This window comes from Gobio gobio, assembly GCF_949357685.1.
Source record: "Gobio gobio genome assembly, chromosome: 4".
Lineage (NCBI taxonomy): Eukaryota > Metazoa > Chordata > Actinopteri > Cypriniformes > Gobionidae > Gobio > Gobio gobio.
The window spans coordinates 69,102,346-69,126,796 of record NC_137100.1 but is presented as its reverse complement, the minus strand read 5'-3'; the positions used below and the strand labels follow the sequence as shown (position 1 = coordinate 69,126,796).

Below are 24,451 nucleotides of genomic sequence, written 5' to 3'. Positions count from 1 at the left end.
TGGCATACACATAAAACACTTTTTCAATGAAATGATTGTTAGGCTGCATTAACTAGTTCAGCCGGAACCGGGAACACTTCCCATAACACCTGATGTACTCGTGACATCATCAGAAGAATGGCATCTACGCTAATGATAGTCTCTCTGTTTTATCCCGAGGTTTACTGCAGTCAGCCGGATCCGGGCCATATCCAGTTCAGATGGTGGACCTGCGCCCAGAGAAGACCAACACATGACCAACACATGACCCTGAAGTGTCTGAGAGACCGTGATTAGACTCCCCCTGAAACTGCCTCATCGACACGGCATCTCAATAAACCTGTCTCCGGCGTGTTGACTCAGATTGTTCGAATATTACAATTAAATAATACTTGAATCGATATGTCATCCTCAATAAACCCGTCTCCGGCGTGTTGCCACCGATCATTCGAATATTGCACTTTAATAATTATTTAATCAACATCATCCTCAATAAACCCGTCTCCAGCATGTTGCCTCCGGTCCCTCGAATATTCTTATCTATTATGACCTCTGAGCTGTAAAGCTGCCAGAATAATAATAATAATAATAATAATACGCTGTTTGTTAATTGGCCAGAGGAGAACTGCCCCCCCGACTGAGCCTGGTTTCTCCAAGGTTTATTTTCCTCCATTCTGCTCCTGATGGGGTTTTGGTTTCCTTGCCACTGTTGCCTCTGGCTTGGCTTGCTCAGTTGGAGACACTACATTTTTCAACTAAACATCGAAATAAATCTAATTAATAAACTAAATTAACCATTTAAACGAAATTACTGATCGAATTATTGATCTAAAGCCCACACTGTCACTGTATGATAATTGAAATGAACTGATGACATCACCGTTTTCTCCAGAATGGCTATACAGCTGAATAAAATTATGCTGCATTATTTTCCTGTTTAACACTGTAAAGCTGCTTTGAAACAATCTACATTGTTAAAAGCGCTATATAAATAAAGTTGACTTGACTTGACTTGACTGTAGTAACTAACAGTACTGACAGTAACTGGCGGTCGAGCTGATGTGAATGTGCTCTAGTTATGATGGTGTTAGGGGGAGGAGCCACTGTTTTAGCCCCGCCCAGAAAATCCTGAACACAGCAACGGTGAAAAACTGTTTAACGGTCTAACTCCACAATTCAGTTCTACACAGTTTAGTGTTTGTAACGTGTTTCAGCAATACATTTCTAACATTTATAATGTGTTTAGAAACAAATCTCAGAATTGCCTTTACAGGGACTTTAAATGGTTGAGGTGATCGTTAAGAGACTTTACAGGAGACCAATCAATGAAGCTGAAGAACATGATGTCATTAGAGGCGCTATATATCTGTTTTACACCTGATGTTATGAATATCATCATACTGCTCATTTCTTTTGCATATGTAATCCACCACAGTCCTGATGCTTTTCCAGTGGAAACTCTCGTCTGAATGCTAGCGTGGCACAGGTCAGCTGTTCGCCATTATGATGTGTCTTAGCTGGACTTATCCATCATGTGAAAAAACATTTCAAGAAAATATAAATGTGTGGGATGCTCTAATTAATTCAATTCAATTCAAATTTATTTGTATAGCGCTTTTCACAATACACATTGTTTCAAAGCAGCTTTACAGAAAGTGCATTTCATAAATGTACATTGTACATACATAATTAACTGTTTAGGAAACTTTTTTTAAAACATTATGAACTGAAAAATATTCACAACACTGTTATAAAATAATTTGACAGAGTATTAACACTTAATGGCATTTTAATGACAAATTCAACTTGTACCACTGAAAAAAAGATTTATGACAGGTTATGTTGTCTTGGTAATGTCAAGTTGTCATAATAAAGACATCTCAAATGTCATCTTTACATTAAAAATGACATAATTGAGCGAATGACACTTAATGACAGTTGTCATAAACATGCATAAAAACTCCTTCATATTCATGACGTGTGTCATGTCAGTCTTATGCTCACCCCTTCAGGTAAAGTGTTACCCTATATCCTTCATATGTCTTCATTTTTGGTGAATACATCCCACGTTTGTTTGAAGTGTAAATCTGGTTTCTCCTGTTTCAGAAGGCAAACATGTTCAGAAGAGCTTATAATTTTAATAATATATAAACACTATAACATTCAGTGACAACAAGCAGTTTCTCAGAATCTCTTCTTCAGGCTTTTTAATCGTGTTTTTTACTTAATCTTTCATCTTTGACCTCTTATTTGATCTAATTTCTGTCATTTTATTATCTGAATTACATTATAATCAATAAGCAGAGCAGAGATTTCTGTCCCATGAATATTGTGTCTTTATTATGAGGCTGTGCAAACGATGGGATTTAAATGTTCTTCAGTTTATTCAGAAGTGCTGCTGTTCTGACTTCTGTCGCACAAAGGTAAGAAAACAGGCATTATTTGACGATCACACTGCGCCTCTTTGTCTTTTCTTCCATCCAGATGAAGCGCCATGTCATCTTCACGTAACAAATGACACTTTGTTACAGTGAATTTCAGAAGTATTCTAATGTACGGTTGCATCAGTTGTTTACCACCAAATTTCCGTCAGGAGCCAATGGCGAGTTGCATCATTGCCAATCAGTGTTAATGATGAGGACTTGCTTCTACTCGTCTTCTGGACCAATCCCACCATCCATACACGGGTTATTTGTCACAAGGCCAGTAAACATGTTAATATGTTAGCTTGTTATCTGGTCCATAAACTCAATAATATGCAAATAGTTCAGAGGACACATTTCCATATTGGTTTAATCTCCAGAACGCTGGTCTCCGATTGGCTCCTGAGGCTCCCGGTGGTGTTGAATCATGGGAGTGAAAGTGTTGTCAGTGTCTTCATCTTAAAATGAGCTGTCATTCCCTCAATGACCTTCACACACGGCTGAAGACCTCAGGAACTCAACACAGGTAAGAGATCACACTTTCTCTATGGGTTCAGCTGTAGTGTGGGTTAAGAGCTCATATTCACTGACCCTTACTGGTTTAGCTGTAGTGTGGGTTAAGAGCTCATATTCACTGACCCTTACTGGTTTAGCTGTAGTGTGGGTTAAGAGCTCATATTCACTGACCCTTACTGGTTTAGCTGTAGTGTGGGTTAAGAGCTCATATTCACTGACCCTTACTGGTTTAGCTGTAGTGTGGGTTAAGAGCTCATATTCACTGACCCTTACTGGTTTAGCTGTAGTGTGGGTTAAGAGCTCATATTCACTGACCCTTACTGGTTTAGCTGTAGTGTTGAGAGCTCATATTCACGGACCCTTACTGGTTCAGCTGTAGTGTTGAGAGCTCATATTCACGGACCCTTACTGGTTTAGCTGTAGTGTGGGTTAAGAGCTCATATTCACTGACCCTTACTGGTTTAGCTGTAGTGTTGAGAGCTCATATTCACGGACCCTTACTGGTTCAGCTGTAGTGTTGAGAGCTCATATTCACGGACCCTTACTGGTTTAGCTGTAGTGTTGAGAGCTCATATTCACGGACCCTTACTGGTTTAGCTGTAGTGTGGGTTAAGAGCTCATATTCACTGACCCTTACTGGTTTAGCTGTAGTGTGGGTTAAGAGCTCATATTCACGGACCCTTACTGGTTTAGCTGTAGTGTGGGTTAAGAGCTCATATTCACTGACCCTTACTGGTTTAGCTGTAGTGTGGGTTAAGAGCTCATATTCACTGACCCTTACTGGTTTAGCTGTAGTGTGGGTTAAGAGCTCATATTCACTGACCCTTACTGGTTTAGCTGTAGTGTTGAGAGCTCATATTCACGGACCCTTACTGGTTCAGCTGTAGTGTTGAGAGCTCATATTCACGGACCCTTACTGGTTTAGCTGTAGTGTTGAGAGCTCATATTCACGGACCCTTACTGGTTCAGCTGTAGTGTTGAGAGCTCATATTCACGGACCCTTACTGGTTTAGCTGTAGTGTTGAGAGCTCATATTCACTGACCCTTACTGGTTTAGCTGTATTGATACTCCGTTCAGGGAATAATTGAACTTGTACTCTACTACATTTTATAGATCTGCTTTACGGATGAAATTGAAATCATAATGATATTTGAAAAGACAGATTCCTGAATCTGAGGCTGTTTTAGCTGTGTTGTATAAAGTGCTGTGAACATGACTTGAGTAATCTCAGGAGTTTATATCACAAACTCTACACATAGAAATAGTTGTCATAAGGTTGCTTGTTTTCTTGTGTTTATATTTTGTGCATCATAGTTATTGTACTGTTCAATTATTACTAAAAAGTCATTGTATAGAAGATTTTAGCACTTACTTTTATTCATATTTCAAACAAAGGTTGTTGTTGTTTTTTTAAACATTAAAAAAACCCAGCAAATTCCTACTGTGACAACATGCCCCGCTGTAGATGTCCGAGTTTGTTATATGAACTGTACGGTCGTGTATTTCCTAGTGTTAGTCCACATGTAAGTTTGAATTCCCGGAAACACGATCTCTTCTAAATTATATGAGGATAACAACAAATTTGTCAGATAATATTGAATTGTTTATGGCCGGTCTTTTACTTGGACGACTAAAAGGGCGGAGAAGAAAGAGAAAAGAAGGACGAAAACACACGTTCCCTCCCAGTGGAGGGCAAGAGTCATCAGACAAATAGAAAAATTGAATAAAAAATGATTAAATGACGTTAGAAGTTTTATTTGAGTGTTTCAATTGTGAAATGTTTAATTTGCAAGAGACGTTTGCAAAGAAAGGTAGCCTTGGACAATTTTATGATTGCTTGAATCCAAGGCGAGTCGCTAACCTTGTGGATAATTATTATGCTGTCATAGCTTCAAGTATAGAAGTAAAAAAAAATACTTTTATTGTTTCTCGGGGCCGCGCTTCGGGTGAAAACTTACACATTGTTTTGTTATTTTTCCTTTTTGGATTATTGTCTTTCTATTATTCTGAAACTTTTTAAAGTAAAAACGGAAACCATTCTGTGGTTATTCGTACAAACTTTTAAATCAAGTCTCAGTGTTTTTTCCTGAAAATATCTTTATTGGTTGTGGTTTAGATATTTATTCGCATGCGCTGGAACTGGACGGACACGCCGAGGGCCTGAAGAGACGCCTGACCTTTAACCTGCAGGTGAGAACCAGTTATGATTGTTAGGCTTATGGGGATGTTAGGATGTTACAGCGGTATAAAAACACAACACTAGTCAAGACTTTATGGTTTGATTAAGGAATGTCCATTATTAAAATGATTATGGGAAGTGAATATTCTTCAGCAGAAAGCCTTCTGTTGCATTATGAGAGATCGTCACATGTGATGTCCATGCTTTATTTTAACATGTGAACTTCAGTTATTGTGTCTGCTTTCCTGTAGCTCAAACTGTAGAGCGTGGCGCTAGCAATGCCAAGGTCATGGGTTCGATTCCCAGGGAAAGCAAGAACTGACCAAATGTAAAATGTGTATCTTGAATGCAATGTAAGTCTCTTTGGATAAAAGCGTCTGCAAGTCCCTTTGAACGCGTGTACAGTTTTATGAGTGAAGCGGTGAAATACCCTCATGAATGTAATTATCATAACATAAAGTGCAAGCTGTTTCAGTGCCATTCGGCTTGACGTGGCATTTTAAACCCTCTGGGGGTCTTCGGTCATTTCTGACCCCCACTTTTTTTTTTTATGTTAAAAATCGTAGCTTCATCGGAATGGTCCGAAACTTGGTGACTTTATTGGTACTTGGTATATGAACACACAAATAAATTTGGGACAGGATTTGAAAAGTCTAAGTGGTCGTAAAAAAAATAGTCACACTCAGGACCTTCGGGTCAAAAATTCAATTCAATTCAATTCAAATTTATTTGTATAGCGCTTTTCACAATACACATTGTTTCAAAGCAGCTTTACAGAAAGTGCATTTCATAAATGTACATTGAAAAATGTTAGAAAGAGAATGTTAAAGAAAAATGTTAGAATAAGTTAATCAATCATGTATTAATTTAGGCCATAACAACTCTGGCGTCGAGTCGTCTCTTCACAGGCGTCGAGTCGTCTCATCACAGGTGTCGGGGCATCCGAAGTCTCCATGAGAGGCTGGATACAAACTGGAGCTGACGAACTAGTTACCTCGGGACTAGTGTCCCGAGATAACAACAGAAAAGCAGATGGGAAATAATTAGCGTAGCTGCTGTTCAGAATATTAATGCTTTTGATCCGATTTAACTGTAGTATAAAAGGTCATTATAATGTGAATGCTTGGCTAAAGAGATGCGTCTTTAATCTAGTTTTAAACTGGGACAGCGAGTCTGAACCTCGAACAATATCAGGAAGACTATTCCAGAGTTTAGGAGCTAAATGTGAAAATGCCCTCCCTCCTTTAGTGGACTTAGATATCCTAGGAATGACCAGAAGCCTCGAGTTTAGTGATCTTAAAGAGCGCGATGGATTGTAGGGCGATAGAAGATCCGTTAAATACACTGGAGCTAAACCATTTAGGGCTTTATAGGTCAGTAGCAATACTTTGTAATTGATACGGAACTTCACAGGTAACCAGTGTAGAGATGATAAAATTGGTGTTATATGATCATATTTTCTTGACCTAGTAAGAACTCTAGCAGCTGCGTTTTGGACTAACTGTAGTTTGTTTATCGATGATGCAGGACAACCAGCTAATAAAGCATTACAGTAATCTAGTCTCGAGGTCATGAATGCATGAACTAACTTTTCTGCATCAGAAATAGATAGCATGTTACGTAGCTTAGCAATGTTTCTAAGGTGGAAAAATGCCGTTCTTGTAACATATGAAATATGATTTTCGAAAGACAAGTTGTGGTCTAATATAACACTCAGGTCTTTTACTGTAGTGGATAAAGTGACAGGACATCCTTCCAAGTTAAAGTTGTATTGTGAGAGGTTTTGTGGGCAGTTTTTTGGACCAATAAGTAATACCTCCGTTTTATCTGATTTTAATAGCAGAAAATTACACGTCATCCAGTATTTAATATCTTCAACACACGCTGTCAGTTTAGATAATTTAGCGTTTTCATCCGGTCGTGATGAAATATATAATTGAGTGTCATCAGCATAACAGTGGAAATTAATTCCATGTTTTCTTATAATATTACCAAGTGGCAGCATATATATAGAGAATAGCAGAGGGCCTAGCACTGATCCTTGCGGCACCCCATAGTCTACTGACGTTATCTTTGATTTTTCCCCATTTAGACAGACAAAATGGTAGCAGTCTGATAAATACGATCTAAACCAGTTTAATGCCTGTCCCTGAACACCAGTGTAATTTTGAAGTCGATCTAATAGTATTTTATGATCTATAGTATTGAACGCAGCACTAAGATCAAGTAGAACTAGTATTGAGATACAGCCTTGTTCAGAAGCTAGAAGTAAATCATTTGTGATTTTAACGAGCGCGGTTTCTGTGCTGTGATGCGGCCTGAATCCTGATTGAAATTTTTCATAGATATCATTTTCTTGCAAGAAAGAGCACAATTGAGCGGACACAACTTTTTCTAGTATTTTAGACATAAATGGAAGATTTGAAATGGGTCTGTAATTTGCTAGGTTATTATGATCTAATTGTGGCTTCTCAATGAGAGGTTTTATGACTGCCAACTTGAATATTCTTGGAACATGACCTAAAGATAAAGACGAGTTAATAATATTGAGAAGAGGCTCTTCCACTACAGGTAACAATTCTTTCAGTAGTTTAGTGGGTATTGGATCTAATAAACATGTTGTTGGTTTAGATGCAATGATAAGTTTATTTAGCTCTTCCTGTCCTATAGTTGTAAAGCGGTATAGTAATTCTTGAGGGGCGATAATTGCGGTTGAATCATAAGACATCATTAATGATTGTACATTTACAATTTTGTTTCTGATGCTTTCTATTTTCTCAGTGAAGAAATTCATAAAATCATTACTACTAAACTGTAACGGAATATTTTGCTCAGGCGATGTTTGTTTATTTGTTAGTCTAGCCACAGTGTTAAATAAAAACCTTGGATTATTTTGGTTATTTTCTATTATTTTGCGGAGATGCTCAGCCCTGGCTGCTTTTAGGGCCTTTTTATAACGTGACATACTATCTTTCCACGCGATTCTAAAGACCTCTAAATTAGTTTGTTTCCATTTACGCTCTAAGTTACGAGTTTCTCTCTTGATAACATGTGTAGCACTGTTGTACCATGGTGCTTTAGTTTTCTCTCTAACCTTTTTTAATCTAATTGGTGCAACAATTTCTAATGTGCTAGATAAAATGGTGCTCATACTGCTAGTCATTTCCTCTAGTTCATCTGTTTGTTTGGGTTCACTGAGCAGCTGAGACAGATCAGGTAAGGTATTTGAGAATCTATCTATAGTGGTTGGAAGGATTGTTCTGCCTGGACGATAACGTGGCGCAACATGACAGATTTCAGCAGTACGCAGTATGCAAGTTACCATGTAATGGTCAGTGACATCATCACTTTGCGGTATAATATCTATATCGGTTGGGTTGGTTCCATGTGATATAATTAAATCTAGTGTGTGATTAAGACGATGAGTGGGACCAGTGACGTTTTGCTTGACCCCAAAGGAGTTTAATAGATCTGTAAACGCAGCCCCTAACGCATCATTTGTGTTATCTACGTGTATGTTAAAATCTCCAACAATTAATGCTTTATCGACGTTGACCAATAGATCTGAGAGAAAGTCTGCAAACTCTTTTAGGAAATCAGCATACGGCCCTGGAGGTCTATACACAGTAGCCAAGGCTAGAGATAATACGGATTTCTTTCTTACATTTAATAGCGTAACATTTAGCACTAGTACTTCAAACGAATTAAACCTGTGACCTGTTTTCTGAGTAACATTTAGAATATCTCTATAGATTGTTGCAACACCGCCGCCACGACCAATCAGACGGGGCTCATGCTTATAACAGTATCCTGGCGGAGTAGACTCATTTAGACCGAAATAATCATTTGGCTTAAGCCAGGTTTCAGTAAGGCAAAGTACATCGAAACTATTATCTGTGACCATTTCATTTACAATAACCGCCTTAGGTGTGAGCGATCTAATGTTTAGAAGACCTAGTTTTAGAAATTGTTTTTGTTCACTAATATTGAGATTTTCTGGTTTAATCACAATTAGATTTTACCCTAGATCCTATAGTAGATTTAATGTTTGACCTCACTAAACGAGGAATAGACACAGTTTGTATATAATGTTCTACATTGGTACTTATGTCAATTAAGGTAGGACAACAAAGACTGTGATTTGGACAGTGATGACCGCCATAGGAAATGAATGAATAAAGTCACCAAGTTTCGGACCATTCCAATGAAGCTACTATTGTTTTAATTTTTTTATAAAACGCAAGATCCACTATAGTGGTAAAAATGTGCTACAGCGTGATAAAAATGCTCAATGTGTCCACCGGATGGCACCGATCTCATTAAAAAAATTGCTTTCATGAGTCCTAGGCTTGACTCTAAAATGAAATACGGCTTTAATTAAAAAAAAAAAAAAAAATATATATATATATATATATATATATATATATATATATATATATATATATATATATATATATATATATATATCATTTTTTTATTATATTCAATGAGAAAAAATAGGTCATAATTATTGCATAAATATTCATTATTAATCATAACATTTTCTCAAAACACCAAAAAAGAAAAAAATATTTAATTGATTTTACTCAAATCTTTTTTTACTCAAATCATTTTTGACCCGAAGGTCCTGAGTGTGACCCATAAATGAAGAACCCCAGAGGGTTAAACGAGGACCAGAAAAGCACAAAGCAAGAGTTTGCATCTGATCACAGTGTGTGTGTTTCAGGGGTTGTTCTGAGGACGATGGCGATCCCAGAGCTGTTCAGATTCCTCAACTCGTCTCTGCTCATCATCCACCGGCCGCTGAACGCCTCTCCGGCCGAGCAGACGGTCTATGCCAGCTGCGCCCACATGCCCGCCGTCCTCCTCTTCTACCTGGGGCTGCAGTTCGTCAACATGTTCCTGGGCATCCCGGCCAACATCATGGTCCTGTGGCTCATCCGTAAGAATAAGGGCGACTCGTCCACCTCAGACATCTTCATCGTCCACCTGGCCGTGCTGGACACTTTCTTCTGCCTCATTCCTCCACTGGAACTGGCCAACCTCATCTATCTGACCAGCAGCAGCACCTGGTTCGTCCTCCGCTTCTTCTACGGCGTCAAAGACTCGTCTCCGCTCTTCCTGTCCTGCATCTGTCTGGACCGATACATGGCCGTCCGCCATCCCATCACCTTCACCGAGCTCAAGGACAAGCGCCATCGCTCTGTGTGTGCCTGGGGCGTGTGGCTCGTCACCCTGGCCTACGCCGCAGCCAAGTGTGTGGGAAACATCCCTAACTTTGAGAAGGTCTTCACGGTCATGATTCTGGTGGCGTTCGTGTTCATGCTCTTCTGTAACGTCTCCATCCTCTGGGCTCTGAGACAATCGGCTCCAGGACGAGACGAGCGGCATCCCGTCAAGAAAAAGGCCTTCAAAATGGTGCTCATCATCCTGGCCATCATCGTGTTTAACTACTTCCCGCCGGTGGCTCTCTTTCCTTTTAAAGAGTATTTTCACCCGGAGGTGTTCCGCTGCTACATCCACTACATCGCCTTCGGGTTCATGGACGTGAGCAGCAGCCTCCAGCCGGCTCTGTATCTGTCCCGGGAGAAGCTGCCCAAAGTCCGGCCGTGCTGCTCGAACCCCAGCGGCCGTGCGGATGATCCAGTGCCCACCGTCAGCAAGTGATCATCGGAGGATCTCATTGATCAGATGCTCTGAACGGCCCTCATAATGCAGGTCTGGGCGTTCTGTGTGTGTGATGTTAGCAGAATGAGTGTAATGGCTCTAAAATTATGTTTTATTCTTAAAGGGATAGTTCACCCAAAAATGAAAATTCTGTCATGAATGACTGAGCCTCATGTGGTTGGACACCCGTCAGACCTCCGTTCATCTTCAGACACAAATGAAGATATTTTAGTGTAAATCTGATGCTCTGAAAGGCCTCCATTGGCTCAATGCACTTTACACTCTCAAGACCCATAAAAGACACTAAAGACGTCGATACAAAGTCAATCTCACTACAGCGGCTCTACAATAACTTTATGAATCGGCGAGAATAGTTTTTGTGTGCAAAAAAACCCTAAATAACGACTTAATGAGTGATGACGATTTCAAAACACGGCATCATGAAGCTTCGAAGCGTTATGAATCAGTGAGTCGAATCATGATTCGGATCGCGTGTCAAACCGCCAAACTGCTGAAATTTGGCGATCCAAACCGCTGAATCGACTCACTGATTCATAACGCTTCGAAGCTTCATGATGCAGTGTTTTGAAATCGTCATCACTATATAAGTCGTTATTTAGGTTTTTTTTGCGCACAAAAACTATTCTCGCCGATTCATAAAGTTATTTTAGAACCACTGTAGTGAGATGGACTTTGTAACGACGTCTTTTAAGGGTCTTGAGAGTGTAAAGTGCCATTGTGCCAATGGAGGCCTTTCAGAGCATCAGATTTACACTAAAATATCTTCATTTGTGTCTGAAGACGAACGGAGGTCTGACGGGTGTCGAACGACATGAGGCTCAGTCATTAATGACACAATTTTCATTTTTGGGTGAAATAACCCTTTAAGCTTGTTGGTTCTGAGATGGAAAAACACTTGGAAAATACATGAGAACAAACTGCTGATGCCTGATTTTGTGCATAGAATCATGTTGTTATGAGTATATTTACCTGTAGTGGATTTCAGTTTGTTAGTAAAGTACATCAATGCTGTGTCTCTTCATTAATTTCTCTCTGTAATTCTGGACTAACCCTTTTGCATCCCTGGGGACGTTTTCCTCCACTATGGTGTTTTTGAGTCTTAATTTGGCCATAACTTTCTCTGTGTTTCAGCAAATTTAATGATTTTTGGTGACAAATCTTATTTTTACACATATTTTGAAATGTTTTAACAAACTCAACGATACAAACTTTCGTTACCCTCGTGGCTGAAAACAGCCACTAAATTAAACTGCTGTAAAAATGTATCGGATAAATATTTTTTGCACATTTTTTTGCATCAATCTATTAATCAACCTCAGTCCTGATCAAAACAAAAAATGTTTTTTTTTAACTCTTTAATTGCAGATTTCATAAATGGTGTCACTGATTTGGGGGGAAAAACACAAAATGACTTATTTTCAATATGAAATGTAATTGTGGACTGGATTTTTTTAACCTTTTATCACAGTGTTGGACATGTCAAAGATCAGAAACAACATTGGCTTTGATGCATTGTTAGTTTTTGTGCAGGATCAGATTTAAATTTTTTCTCCCTCATTTATTCATCGTGGCTGTTTTTGCCCCATTGACTTCCATTATAATCACATTTCTTGTTTGCAAAGCCAATCACACCATATACTCATGCATTTTTGATTGTTGATGGTTTTCCCCGTTGGTAAGAGGTAAAATGTGTCATTTTTACAGTTGATAACCAGGTGGCACCATTAACCCTTTAGATAGGACTGTGCAAAAAAAGCTTAGTTTCTGGCTTTTCTATGGAGTTTAACAGCATATTACTGTGTGCGTGTGTGTGTCCTTTGCACACTTATCAGCGTCTGAGAAAATCAAAATGTGCACCTCAGCTCTCAGAACTACATGGAGTAAACAAAAACAAAGTGTGTTTGTGCATCTGCTGCCTTTTGATGGTGAGAAGTGCAGACTAAACAAAAACGAGGTAAGAGGGTTCAAACACTTGCATGCCATCCTGCTGGTCACTTGATGGTGAGCAACATGAGAAGGGGCTTGAATTGAACGCGAAGGCTGAGGATCCAAGCACAGTTTTATTCAGAGGGTAATCCAGAATCATAGTCAAAAACAGGAAAAAGGTCATACACAGGCAAGCAGTCCAAACAGGCAAAGAAGGCAGGAGAGACAGGAAAAAGGGTAATCCACGAACAGGCACGAAACCAGAAACCAGAGAGAATGCTCAGAACTTACACTTAACAAGACTTTGCAGTGAATGACACTACCTAGGATACACTACTTAGTGCAATTCACTACATATAGGCAGAGGCAGAGTTATAGAAAAGAGAGTTGTGACAGTCTCTGATCCCGTGGTCTCGTGGTTCATGGAGCTCTCGATAGTCCCAAACAGCTCTGCGCTGTCCATCTGTGTGAACAGGGTTGAGCAGGACAGACAGCAGCTTCACTATATTTGAGCAATTTCTGGTAAATATTAACACTAGGGCTGTCAAAAGATTAATCGCGATTAATCGCATCCAAAATAAAAGATTGTGTTTACATAATATATGTGTGTGTACTCTGTTAATTATTATTTATATAAAAATACAAACACATTCATGTATATATTTAAGAAATATTTGCATGTATATACTGTATATACATTTATATAATCTATAATATATATAAATATAAATGTTTTATATATAAAAATAATATTTTTTTCTTAAATATATACATGCTTGTGTGTGTATTTATATATAAATAATAATTAACAGAGTACACAAACTTTTATTTTGGATGCGATTAATCTTTTGACAGCCCTAATTAACACAATATGAGCATCGACTTCGACTGGGCTTTACAGGAGCATTTTACTCTGGGGAGAGATAATGTTGATTCATGTTTGTTTGAGTGATCTGGTTATTTTATCTGGGTCATGTGAGGGCATGATTTTACAGCGTTGAGTGTTACAGCCAATCACGGGCATTTCTGATGACAAGAAAAAAAATGGCTAATGAGCCAATGAATGTTCCTCTTCCGCCATCTACTGGTTATCGTGGTCATTTCTTTTACAATTTAATTGTTAACGTCCGAATGTTATTTTATGATACTCTCATAAGCACAACAGGTGAATATAAACGAATGATTCTAGCATATACAGAATTTAACCCAAGAAAGAAGCTTTAAATAGTGTTTTTCAAAAAACCAGGACAACCAATTTAATTCAACTCTTTTTATCCAGGCGTTATTCATATTCATAGGCATTATACGCTATTCCTTGAATGGGCTACTTCATAGAAACGCTTTCGACAGAAAGATCTCAGAGAGACTGAAAACTGTTGATTTGACGATAGCATCTGGATATAGAAGCTGTTCACGTTATCTAACCGCAGTCTAAACATCTATTATATAACAATGAACATTAACTATTACGCACTTCATAAAACACCACTTCTATTAACATTCCTGAGGTCAACTAATGCCATAAAATCTGAACATATGCAGTAATTTCTAACCCTAACCTCAAACTAACACACACACACACAGACAGAGATTCACACACAGCTTTATTTCACTGAAGCTTAACATCAGGAATAGTTGAAATGAACATTAAAAGCCCAATACTGTACACAGAGAAGATATTACACAATATTCTTAAATTAAATTGCATGTCATCTAAGATGTGATTACATCATAATCTGATATTAAAGGACATATTGCAGGTTAAACTTTTTTCTAAGTGAATATATAACCTTGTATGAAAATACCACATGAAAAGGTAATGCAGGATTTAAAATGTTTTAAAAGACATGAGCACAAATGTAGCAGATGAAGAGGCCGTTTCATTGGCCGCTTGTAAAAAACGCTTTTTGTCCAACATGGCGTCCCGAGAGGGAGTCGCTGGCCGGCTCTGTGTTGGATAGGCTGGTGTTCAGCACGAGTCCGTGTGTTTTCGTAGATTTTCTGTTCTGTTGTACAACTGTCAGGGTAAATGATTGTGTCCACAGGTTTACTATTAAACACAAGTTGAGGACACCTGGAAACCGGCACGGTGGAGCTTGTGCAGGTGAAGAGACACTTCACTCCTGCATCTGCCCAGAAACACGCTGTGGTGTATGTGTGTGTGTGTGTGTAGCGTTATCATCGCAGCGATAGGATGTGTTTAACATGCTAATACTCATGTAAAGGATGATATTAAATTAATAAACATCCACACGCGATGCTTCTTTGCCGTTGTTTTTACGCGAATCATTTTGAACATTGATGAATAAACAGTATTTACATTAACACAAACGCATACAGTCTCACACTTTTCTAAACATGTGGAATTATGGGGTGGTAATGTAAATATTTTATTCATGCCGTATATTCAAGTTCACTCAAATACATCCTCATACCGTCATAAATCCTCACAGTCTCACACTATCGGCGAAACGTCACAAAATAAACCAATAACACAGAATTAATGAATAAAGGCTGAAACACACACTAATAACACTATACAGTACACACTAATAACACTAGTGTGTCCTCTGCATCCCGGCCACGAGAGAGCATTCAGACTTTGCGGTCGGATTTTGGAGGAAAGACGTTCGCTATTGAAACCCTCATCAGTCAGTGACATTGTTTTCTTGCATGGATATTTAAAATAGTTTGGAAAAAGCTGATTTTGCCAACTAGCCGGTTTTCATTCATTTCATATATTGCCTACAGTTTTGAGATGTTAATTTATTATTAGTTATTGTTGAATTTATATATTTTCTTTTGTAGGAGAGACATTGAAATCAACGTTCTTCTCAGGGATGTTAAAGTGTACATATTTTGCTTGTAATGAATGACGTTGTGTTTTTTTTTTCTTTCTCTGACACTTTTCCTGTGTTGACACACGTTGGGGCACACGTGTTCAGCGGGTTGGGTTGGGGCACGGGCATGCGTGTTCAGCGGGTTGGGGCACGGGCACACGTGTTCAGCGGGTTGGGGCACGGGCACGCGTGTTCAGCTGGTTGGGTTGGGGCATGCGTGTTCAGCGGGTTGGGTTGGGGCACGGGCATGCGTGTTCAGCGGGTTGGGGCACGGGCACACGTGTTCAGCGGGTTGGGGCACGGGCACGCGTGTTCAGCTGGTTGGGTTGGGGCATGCGTGTTCAGCGGGTTGGGTTGGGGCACGGGCATGCGTGTTCAGCGGGTTGGGGCACGGGCACACGTGTTCAGCGGGTTGGGGCACGGGCACGCGTGTTCAGCTGGTTGGGTTGGGGCATGCGTGTTCAGCGGGTTGGGTTGGGGCACGCGTGTTCAGCGGGTTGGGTTGGGGCACGGGCATGCGTGTTCAGCGGGTTGGGGCACGGGCACACGTGTTCAGCGGGTTGGGGCACGGGCACGCGTGTTCAGCGGGTTGGGTTGGGGCACGCGTGTTCAGCGGGTTGGGTTGGGGCACGCGTGTTCAGCGGGTTGGGTTGGGGCATGCGTGTTCAGCGGGTTGGGTTGGGTTGGGGCACACGTGTTCAGCGGGTTGGGGCACGGGCACGCGTGTTCAGCTGGTTGGGGCACGGGCATGCGTGTTCAGCTGGTTGGGTTGGGGCATGCGTGTTCAGCGGGTTGGGTTGGGGCACGCGTGTTCAGCGGGTTGGGTTGGGGCATGCGTGTTCAGCGGGTTGGGTTGGGGCATGCGTGTTCAGCGGGTTGGGTTGGGGCACGCGTGTTCAGCGGGTTGGGGCAGGGGCACGCGTGTTCAGCGGGTTGGGTTGGGTTGGGGCACACGTGTTCAGCGGGTTGGGGCACGGGCACGCGTGTTCAGCTGGTTGGGGCACGGGCATGCGTGTTCAGCTGGTTGGGTTGGGGCATGCGTGTTCAGCGGGTTGGGTTGGGGCACGCGTGTTCAGCGGGTTGGGTTGGGGCATGCGTGTTCAGCGGGTTGGGTTGGGGCACGCGTGTTCAGCGGGTTGGGGCAGGGGCACGCGTGTTCAGCGGGTTGGGGCAGGGGCACGCGTGTTCAGCGGGTTGGGTTGGGGCACGCGTGTTCAGCGGGTTGGGTTGGGGCATGCGTGTTCAGCGGGTTGGGTTGGGGCACGCGTGTTCAGCGGGTTGGGTTGGGGCACGCCTGTTCAGCGGGTTGGGTTGGGGCACGCGTGTTCAGCGGGTTGGGTTGGGGCACGCGTGTTCAGCGGGTTGGGTTGGGGCACGCGTGTTCAGCGGGTTGGGTTGGGGCACGCGTGTTCAGCGGGTTGGGTTGGGGCACGCGTGTTCAGCGGGTTGGGTTGGGGCACGCGTGTTCAGCGGGTTGGGTTGGGGCACGCGTGTTCAGCGGGTTGGGGCACGGGCACACGTGTTCAGCGGGTTGGGGCACGGGCACGCGTGTTCAGCTGGTTGGGTTGGGGCATGCGTGTTCAGCGGGTTGGGTTGGGGCACGGGCATGCGTGTTCAGCGGGTTGGGGCACGGGCACACGTGTTCAGCGGGTTGGGGCACGGGCACGCGTGTTCAGCTGGTTGGGTTGGGGCATGCGTGTTCAGCGGGTTGGGTTGGGGCACGCGTGTTCAGCGGGTTGGGTTGGGGCATGCGTGTTCAGCGGGTTGGGTTGGGGCACGCGTGTTCAGCGGGTTGGGTTGGGGCACGCGTGTTCAGCGGGTTGGGTTGGGGCACGCGTGTTCAGCGGGTTGGGGCACGGGCACACGTGTTCAGCGGGTTGGGGCACGGGCACGCGTGTTCAGCTGGTTGGGTTGGGGCATGCGTGTTCAGCGGGTTGGGTTGGGGCACGCGTGTTCAGCGGGTTGGGTTGGGGCACGCGTGTTCAGCAGGTTGGGTTGGGGCACGCGTGTTCAGCGGGTTGGGTTGGGGCACGCGTGTTCAGCGGGACTCTATCCGCGCGTCACGCAGGCAGTGTACGAGCTCTAACCCGCTAACATGAGAGCCGGAATAAACACGGACACGCCACAGCCGGTGAGGTGTTTCTACGAGCTGCTTTTCCTCTCTCTAACCTGCAATATGCCCTTTACCTGACCGGCCGGTCGGGTCAGTTCCTCAGGGTTAGGGCCAGGGCTCGCCCTGGGCCGATCGGGACAGTTCCTCAGGGTTAGGGTCAGGGCTCGCCCTGGGCCGATCGGGACAGTTCCTCAGGGTTAGGGTCAGGGCTCGCCCTGGGCCGATCGGGTCAGTTCCTCAGGGTTAGGGTCAGGGCTCGCCCTGGGCCGGTCGGGTTAGTTCCTCAGGGTTAGGGTCAGGGCTCGCCCTGGGCCGATCGGGTCAGTTCCTCAGGGTTAGGGTCAGGGCTCGCCCTCGGCTGGCGTGTGCAGCCTCTGGTGTTTCTTCAGGCTGGACTGGTCGCTGTAGCTCTTCCCGCAGTGCCCGCAGCAGTGCAGCCTCTCTCTGGTGTGGACCAGCTCGTGTCTCTTCAGGTGTCCAGCACGGCTGAAGCTCTTGCCGCAGTGCCCGCAGCTGTGCCGCTTCTCTCCGCTGTGGGTCAGCTGGTGCAGTTTGAGGCTGCTGGCCACCGTGAAGCTCTTCCCGCAGTGCCCGCAGCTGTAGGGCCGCTCGCCCGTGTGCATGCGCGTGTGGATGGTCAGGTGTCCGGCCTGGCTGAAGCTTTTGGTGCACAGCTGGCATCGGTACGGCTTCTCCCCGGTGTGGATCCGGTAGTGGGTCTTGAGGTCGCCTGTGCCGCTGAAGCTCTTCCCGCAGTGCCCGCAGGCGTACGGCTTCTCCCCGGTGTGTGTGCGCCCGTGGCTGCGCAGGTTGCCGGCGTTGGTGAAGGTCTTCCCGCAGACGCTGCAGGCGTATGGCCGCTCGCCCGTGTGTGTGCGCAGGTGCACTTTGAGCTGGTTGTGCTCGTTGAAGCGTTTGCCGCAGTGAGGGCAGCCGTAGGGCCGCTCGCCCGTGTGTGTGCGCCCGTGGATGCGCAGCTGGCCCTGGTGCCCGTAGCTCTTCCCGCAGATGCTGCAGACGAACGGCCGCTCTCCGGTGTGTGTGCGCTGGTGGCTCTTCAGGAGGTCAGCGCGGGTGAAGCTCTTCCCGCACTGACCACAGGTGTGTGTCCGCTCTCCGGTGTGTGTCCGCTCTCCGGTGTGTGTCCGCTCTCCGGTGTGTGTCCGCTCTCCGGTGTGTGTCCGCTCTCCGGTGTGTGTCCGCTCTCCGGAGTGTGTCCGCTCTCCGGAGTGTGTGCGCTCTCCGGAGTGTGTCCGCTCTCCGGTGTGTGTTTGTGTCCGCTCTCCGGAGTGTGTGCGCTCTCCGGTGTGTGTCCGCTCTCCGATGTGTGTCCGCTCTCCGGTGTGTGTCCGCTCTCCGGTGTGTGTCCGCTCTCCGGTGTGTGTCCGCTCTCCGGTGTGTGTGTGCTCTCCGGTGTGTCTCTCGTCCGGACTGGACTCTGGCTCCTCCTCCGCTGGACACAGGTGTGTGTTTGACACCACCCTCAACTCCACCGTGTGCTGGCCTTCCCACTTCTCCTCCGGATTCTCCGCTTTGATGTCTTTGGAAGGGTTGGAGAGGTCAACAGCGCATCCGTCGTCCGGCTCCGGGTCAGCCTTCACACACACAGATGTTGCTGTCAGACACTCCGTGCGGATCTGCAGAGATTCTGGGGTGTGTGTCGTCGAACGGCTCTGAGGCTGATCTTTATATTCACTCATGAGAGCAGAAGAAAACAGATCCTCACTGAAACCCTTCCTGGAGGAGTCCAGCTGAACAGCACACTCTTCATCTTCTGCAACACACACACACACCCAGGTGAAAAAGAAATATATTTCAATTGTGCTTTTTTGGACATATTTATTATACAACCCCTAATCAGAAAAAGTTGGGACAGTATGGAAAACGCAAATAAATAAAAAAAGAAGTGATTTCTAAATTTACTTTGACTTGTATTTCATTGCAGACAATATGAACACAAAATATTTCATGTTTTGTCTGGTCAACTTCATGTCATTTGTAAATATGCATCCTTTCCTGTCATTCAGACCTGCAACACATTTAAAAAAAAGTTGGGACAGGAGCAATTTAGGGCTAGTAATGAGGTAAAAGCCTAAGCTGAACAACCGTGATCTCCGATCCCTCAGGCGGCACTGCCTCAAGAATCGTCATTCATCTAGAAGCGATATCACCACATGGGCTCAGGACTACTTTGGCAAACCTTTGTCAAGCACCACAATACGTAGTTACATCCACAAATGCCAGTTAAAACTGTACTGTGCCAAAAGGAAGCCCTATGTTAACAGTGTCCAGAAGCGCCGTCGACTTCTCTGGGCTCGAGGCATCTGGGATGGACCATCACACAGTGGAAACGTGTACTGTGGTCAGATGAAGCAGTATTTCAGGTATTTTTTGGGAGGAATGGACGCCGTGTGCTCCGGACAAAAGAAGAAAAGGATCATCCAGACTGTTACCAGCAACAAGTCCAGAAGCCAGGGTCTGTCATGGTATGGGGTTGTGTCAGTGCCCTTGGCAAAGGTAACTTGCACTTCTGTGAAGGCTCCATTAATGCTGAAAAGTACATAGAGATTTTGGAGCATAATATGCTGCCTTCAAGAAGACATCTTTTCCAGGGACGTCCATGCATATTTCAACAAGACAATGCAAAAGCACATTCTGCACACATTCTGCAGTCCTGGCTGCGGAGGAAGAGGGTTCGGGTACTTGACTGGCCTGCCTCAGTCCCGACCTGTCTCCAATAGAGAATGTGTGGAAGACCCCGAACTGTTGCCCACCTTAAGACTTGTTTGCAGGAAGAATGGGACAAAATTACACCTGAAACACTTCATCACTTGGTGTCTTCAGTCCCTAAACGTCTTTTAAGTGTTGTGAAAAGGAATGGCAACATTACAAAGTGGTAAATGCTTTACTGTCCCAACTTTTTTTAAATGTGTTGCAGGTCTGAATGACAGGAAACGATGCATATTTACAAATGACATGAAGTTGACCAGACAAAACATGAAATATTTCATATTTTCTGCAATGAAATACAAGTCAAAGTAAATTTAGAAATCCCTCCTTTTTTTTGCGTTTTCCATACTGTCCCAACTTTTTATGATTTGGGGTTGTATTTAAATTATACAATACTAAATGCATATTAAATGTATTATTTTGAAACAACTTTAAGTATATTAAGTGCATTTTAAGATATGCTTAAGATCAATTTTAAACTATTTGGAATATATTTTAATATATTAAATTGTGCTAAAATGGAACAACTTTAAGTACATTTAGTGCAATTTAAATGTATTTCTTTAAAATTAATTTAAAATATATTTTTAATAATTAATTTTAATGCACTTAAAGAACATTATACTACAATTTTTAGTACATTAGAAATGCATTAGTATTACACTACTAGTATATTAAAGCTGTTTTTTTTTCAGTATTCAAAATGGTATAAAAAGGTGCAAAATTATTAAATATAAATGTTAAGACACGTACACACATTGAAATCTAGAACACTTTAATGTAATATATCATTATAAACATTACAAAATAAATTCCTTGAGTACATTAAAAAGGTACAGCAGCATACATAATCTCTTGACAAATACATTATAATAAATGAAAGATCAGTGAAATGCTATGGCAGAGCTATTTTCATCCACTTGTAGAACATTTAAGTTATACCTATATTACTGAAAAGCACACTATGAATATGACATTGAATAAAAGTCAGAAACAAAGCCCAGGTGAAAAAGACATACTATTAAATGTATTAGAAATGCAATTGAAATTCAAGTAGTATGTTTATATTTTACTTGAATTGTACAAAAAACATAAAAGTACATTTTTAACATGTTTAATAGTGTCTTTTACAACAGGGACTTTTTTTATTTAACAAACAAGCCTGCAAAAGGCTGAACCAAACAAAGAAACAGAAGAGTTTAAATGCCACATCATCTTCAAGCGGACGCTCACTTCGGAGTATGACTGGCATTTTCTGCAACTGAGGGCTTGCGATTCAGACACAGTCATGTTTGAAGACTTCTTTCTCACAGGATCTGTGAAAGCGAAAAAATAATTTATATGAAATGAATCAATGATTAACAGTTTTGCATCCATGTTTGAATATAATATTTAATATATAATTTACATAGATATGCATTACAATTTGACTTCTCAGTTTACCTTTCAAATCTTTGACTATATCTTCATCAAGCTTGTCCATTTGTGTCCTCTTGTCTGTCGTCACTATACAGCACTCTATGAGTTACAATGAACATGAGATTAGAAGAAGACCAACAACACCACTTACAGTGAGCAGAGATTCATCACTCACTGATATTGTTATTTGAAGCTATAATGCAACCTGTGTATTTCAGGTTATATACCAGGTTCAGGTATTTCAACATATATAAATGCAGTCCATTTACCATTTTCATCACTTTGTAGGCCAAAACTATGGAGTGAAAACAGTATCAAAACCTTCCACAAATGCACGCGAGAGATCCACCAATCCACAAATGCTTTATCTGTACCTGTAATTTAATGCACAGTAAATCACAAGTCTTTTGCATTGGTGTTGTTCTGCCTTTGAATGCCGCTGCTCTGAATATGCGCTTTTGTACCTGTGGAATCTTTTGAGATTGTTGTTTTGTGGCCTTGATTCACAAATGCACAGAAGCCTATCTGTATGCTTCCACATAATTTAACCAACAAAGTAAACGATTTCTTTCAAAAGAATCCACAAGTATTACCCTCAAGTAAACAATTATCAAGCAAACCATTACAGGCAAAAGTTTAAACATGTGATTTACCTCAGTTGCTCCTTTTGTGGTGAATCAGATGAACCAGTTGTTGTTCATCTTTTTTTATCTGTCCATTTACTAAAAAGCTTCGGCAAAATACTTCATGAGTTTCTTTCTTCTGATGAACACAAAGTAAGACGTTTTGAAGAGTGTCAGAAACCAAACGGTTAACAGAACCCATTAAATTCCATAGTAGAAAAAAAAAGTCAATGGCTACTGTCAACTGTCTGGTTTCCGACATTCTTCAAAATATCATATAATTTGTGTGTAGCAGAAGAAAGAAACTCATACAGGTTTGAAACAACTTAAGGGTGAATAAATTATGCCAGAATTTCCATTTTTGGTTAGACTATGCCTTTTTCACCCAAATCTGTTTACTGACCTGTTTACACAGATGAAAAAAACATGTTGTTTGGCAATTGAACCATTAAATATATAGTGCTTTTCATGTTGTTTCTAATACATTTTGCCTTGAATTGAGAATATCATTCAGTCTCATTATTTAGTTGGTTTAAATAATATACGTTTTTTCCACTTTTACAATTTAACTCTAAATACACTTTGAAGTATTTTGCTGAAGCTTTTTAGTTGATTCAGCGCGAAGGCCGGTGAGCGCCCTCTGGAGGAAGGACACCGTATCGCATCTTTGCAGGTAATGGGTCAGATACAGATAGGCTTCTGTGCATTTGTGAATCAAGGCCACGGAACAACAATCTCAAAAGATTCCACAGGTACAAAAGCGCATATTCAGAGCAGCGGCATTCAAAGGCAGAACAACACCAATGCAAAAAATACAGGTACAGATAAAGCATTTATGGATTGGTGGATCTCTCGCGTGCATTTGTGGACGGTTTAGATACTGTTTTCACTCCATAGAAAACACGGAAGCGAGTTAGCATTTTGCACTTCCGGTTCTCTCGTACCGAAGTCAATGTGTTTTTTGAATGCGATTTTGTTTAAATGGCTGAAATAAGGTCTGTGGTGAACACAAGCTCAAGACACTTTCACGTTTTATTCTACGACATAAAACACATCAGTATTACCCCTGCGCCACTTTATTGTGGTTTATTTTAACCTATATTTCCCATGAATGTGTCTATTGTGGTCATGATAACATGCACTCTTCACCTCTGTTGCAGATATTTAAGGAAATTAGAAGTAGTGCAAAATGGCATGCCATGCGGCTTTACCAAAAAACAAAAACAATTAAATAACAGATTTTTACATGAATGTCTCAAAGGAAGCATAGAAATGAGCCATTTTGAGCCAGTTGTGATATAATTTTCCTATTAAGACTGACCGAATCACCCTCCATTAGGCATGATTCAAAATCTCTACAACAGAGGTGATACGAGATTAAATCATACTTACTCTCTCTTCATTGCTTGTCTCTGAACTCTGTCTTCTATAGCAGCTTATCTGAAGGGAAAAACAAATTAATTAATATAACAGTCAGGCAGACAAATGATGATGAATGATTTGTTTTCTTTTTAAGGATGACGTGAGTACAATGAATGTAGCTGGTGGGTAATATAACCAAAACCCTTCACAGCCTCAGCAGTTTCAGATGTACACTCTCTTATAAGCATCCCTTTTTACAATTTAATCTTTGTACTTATCTGTAATTAAAAATATATTTTAGAAAATAAGCAAAAGGTTGTCAAGCTTGAACAAATATAAACACCAATCAACGTTGCCATAGCTGGCTGGTCAACTCAAGAGAAAGTAAATGTATGTTCATATAACATGGTTATTTCAAACTTGGTAACACTTTACAATAAGGTTCATTAGTTAACATTATTAGTTAAAGTCCCTGTAAAGTCAAAACTAAACATGTGTTCTGAGTTTCTCACACCACAGATAAATGTGTTATTAACCATCCAGCCAAATTTGAATCATAAAAAAATCCGCCAAGTACATAAAATAGCTTATCAAAAACTTGAAAAAATAACTAATGCATGAACTAATGTTAGCTAATACAACCGTATAGTAA

General features: G+C 42.0%; 2 protein-coding genes across 2 annotated transcripts in view; one reads left to right on the top strand and one right to left on the bottom strand.

Annotated features, from left to right (window-relative positions):
• Positions 1-2,732: 2,732 nt before the first annotated feature.
• On the top strand, positions 2,733-10,765 carry hcar2 (hydroxycarboxylic acid receptor 2; the record flags this gene model as incomplete). Its single annotated transcript, XM_079815307.1, has 3 exons — positions 2,733-2,928; positions 5,036-5,109; positions 9,825-10,765. The coding sequence occupies exon 3, from the start codon at positions 9,842-9,844 to the stop codon at positions 10,763-10,765; it is 924 nt and encodes a 307-aa protein (XP_079671433.1). The 5' UTR covers positions 2,733-2,928; positions 5,036-5,109; positions 9,825-9,841.
• Positions 10,766-17,462: 6,697 nt separating this feature from the next.
• The window catches only part of LOC307125192 (uncharacterized protein), a 13,133-nt gene continuing 6,144 nt past the window's right edge, over positions 17,463-24,451 (bottom strand). Inside the window, exon 2 of the mRNA XM_079814874.1 lies at positions 17,463-19,439. Coding sequence (XP_079671000.1) covers positions 18,007-19,439 — 1,433 coding nt within the window. The 3' untranslated portion in view covers positions 17,463-18,006. The remainder of the gene's footprint in view (positions 19,440-24,451) is intronic.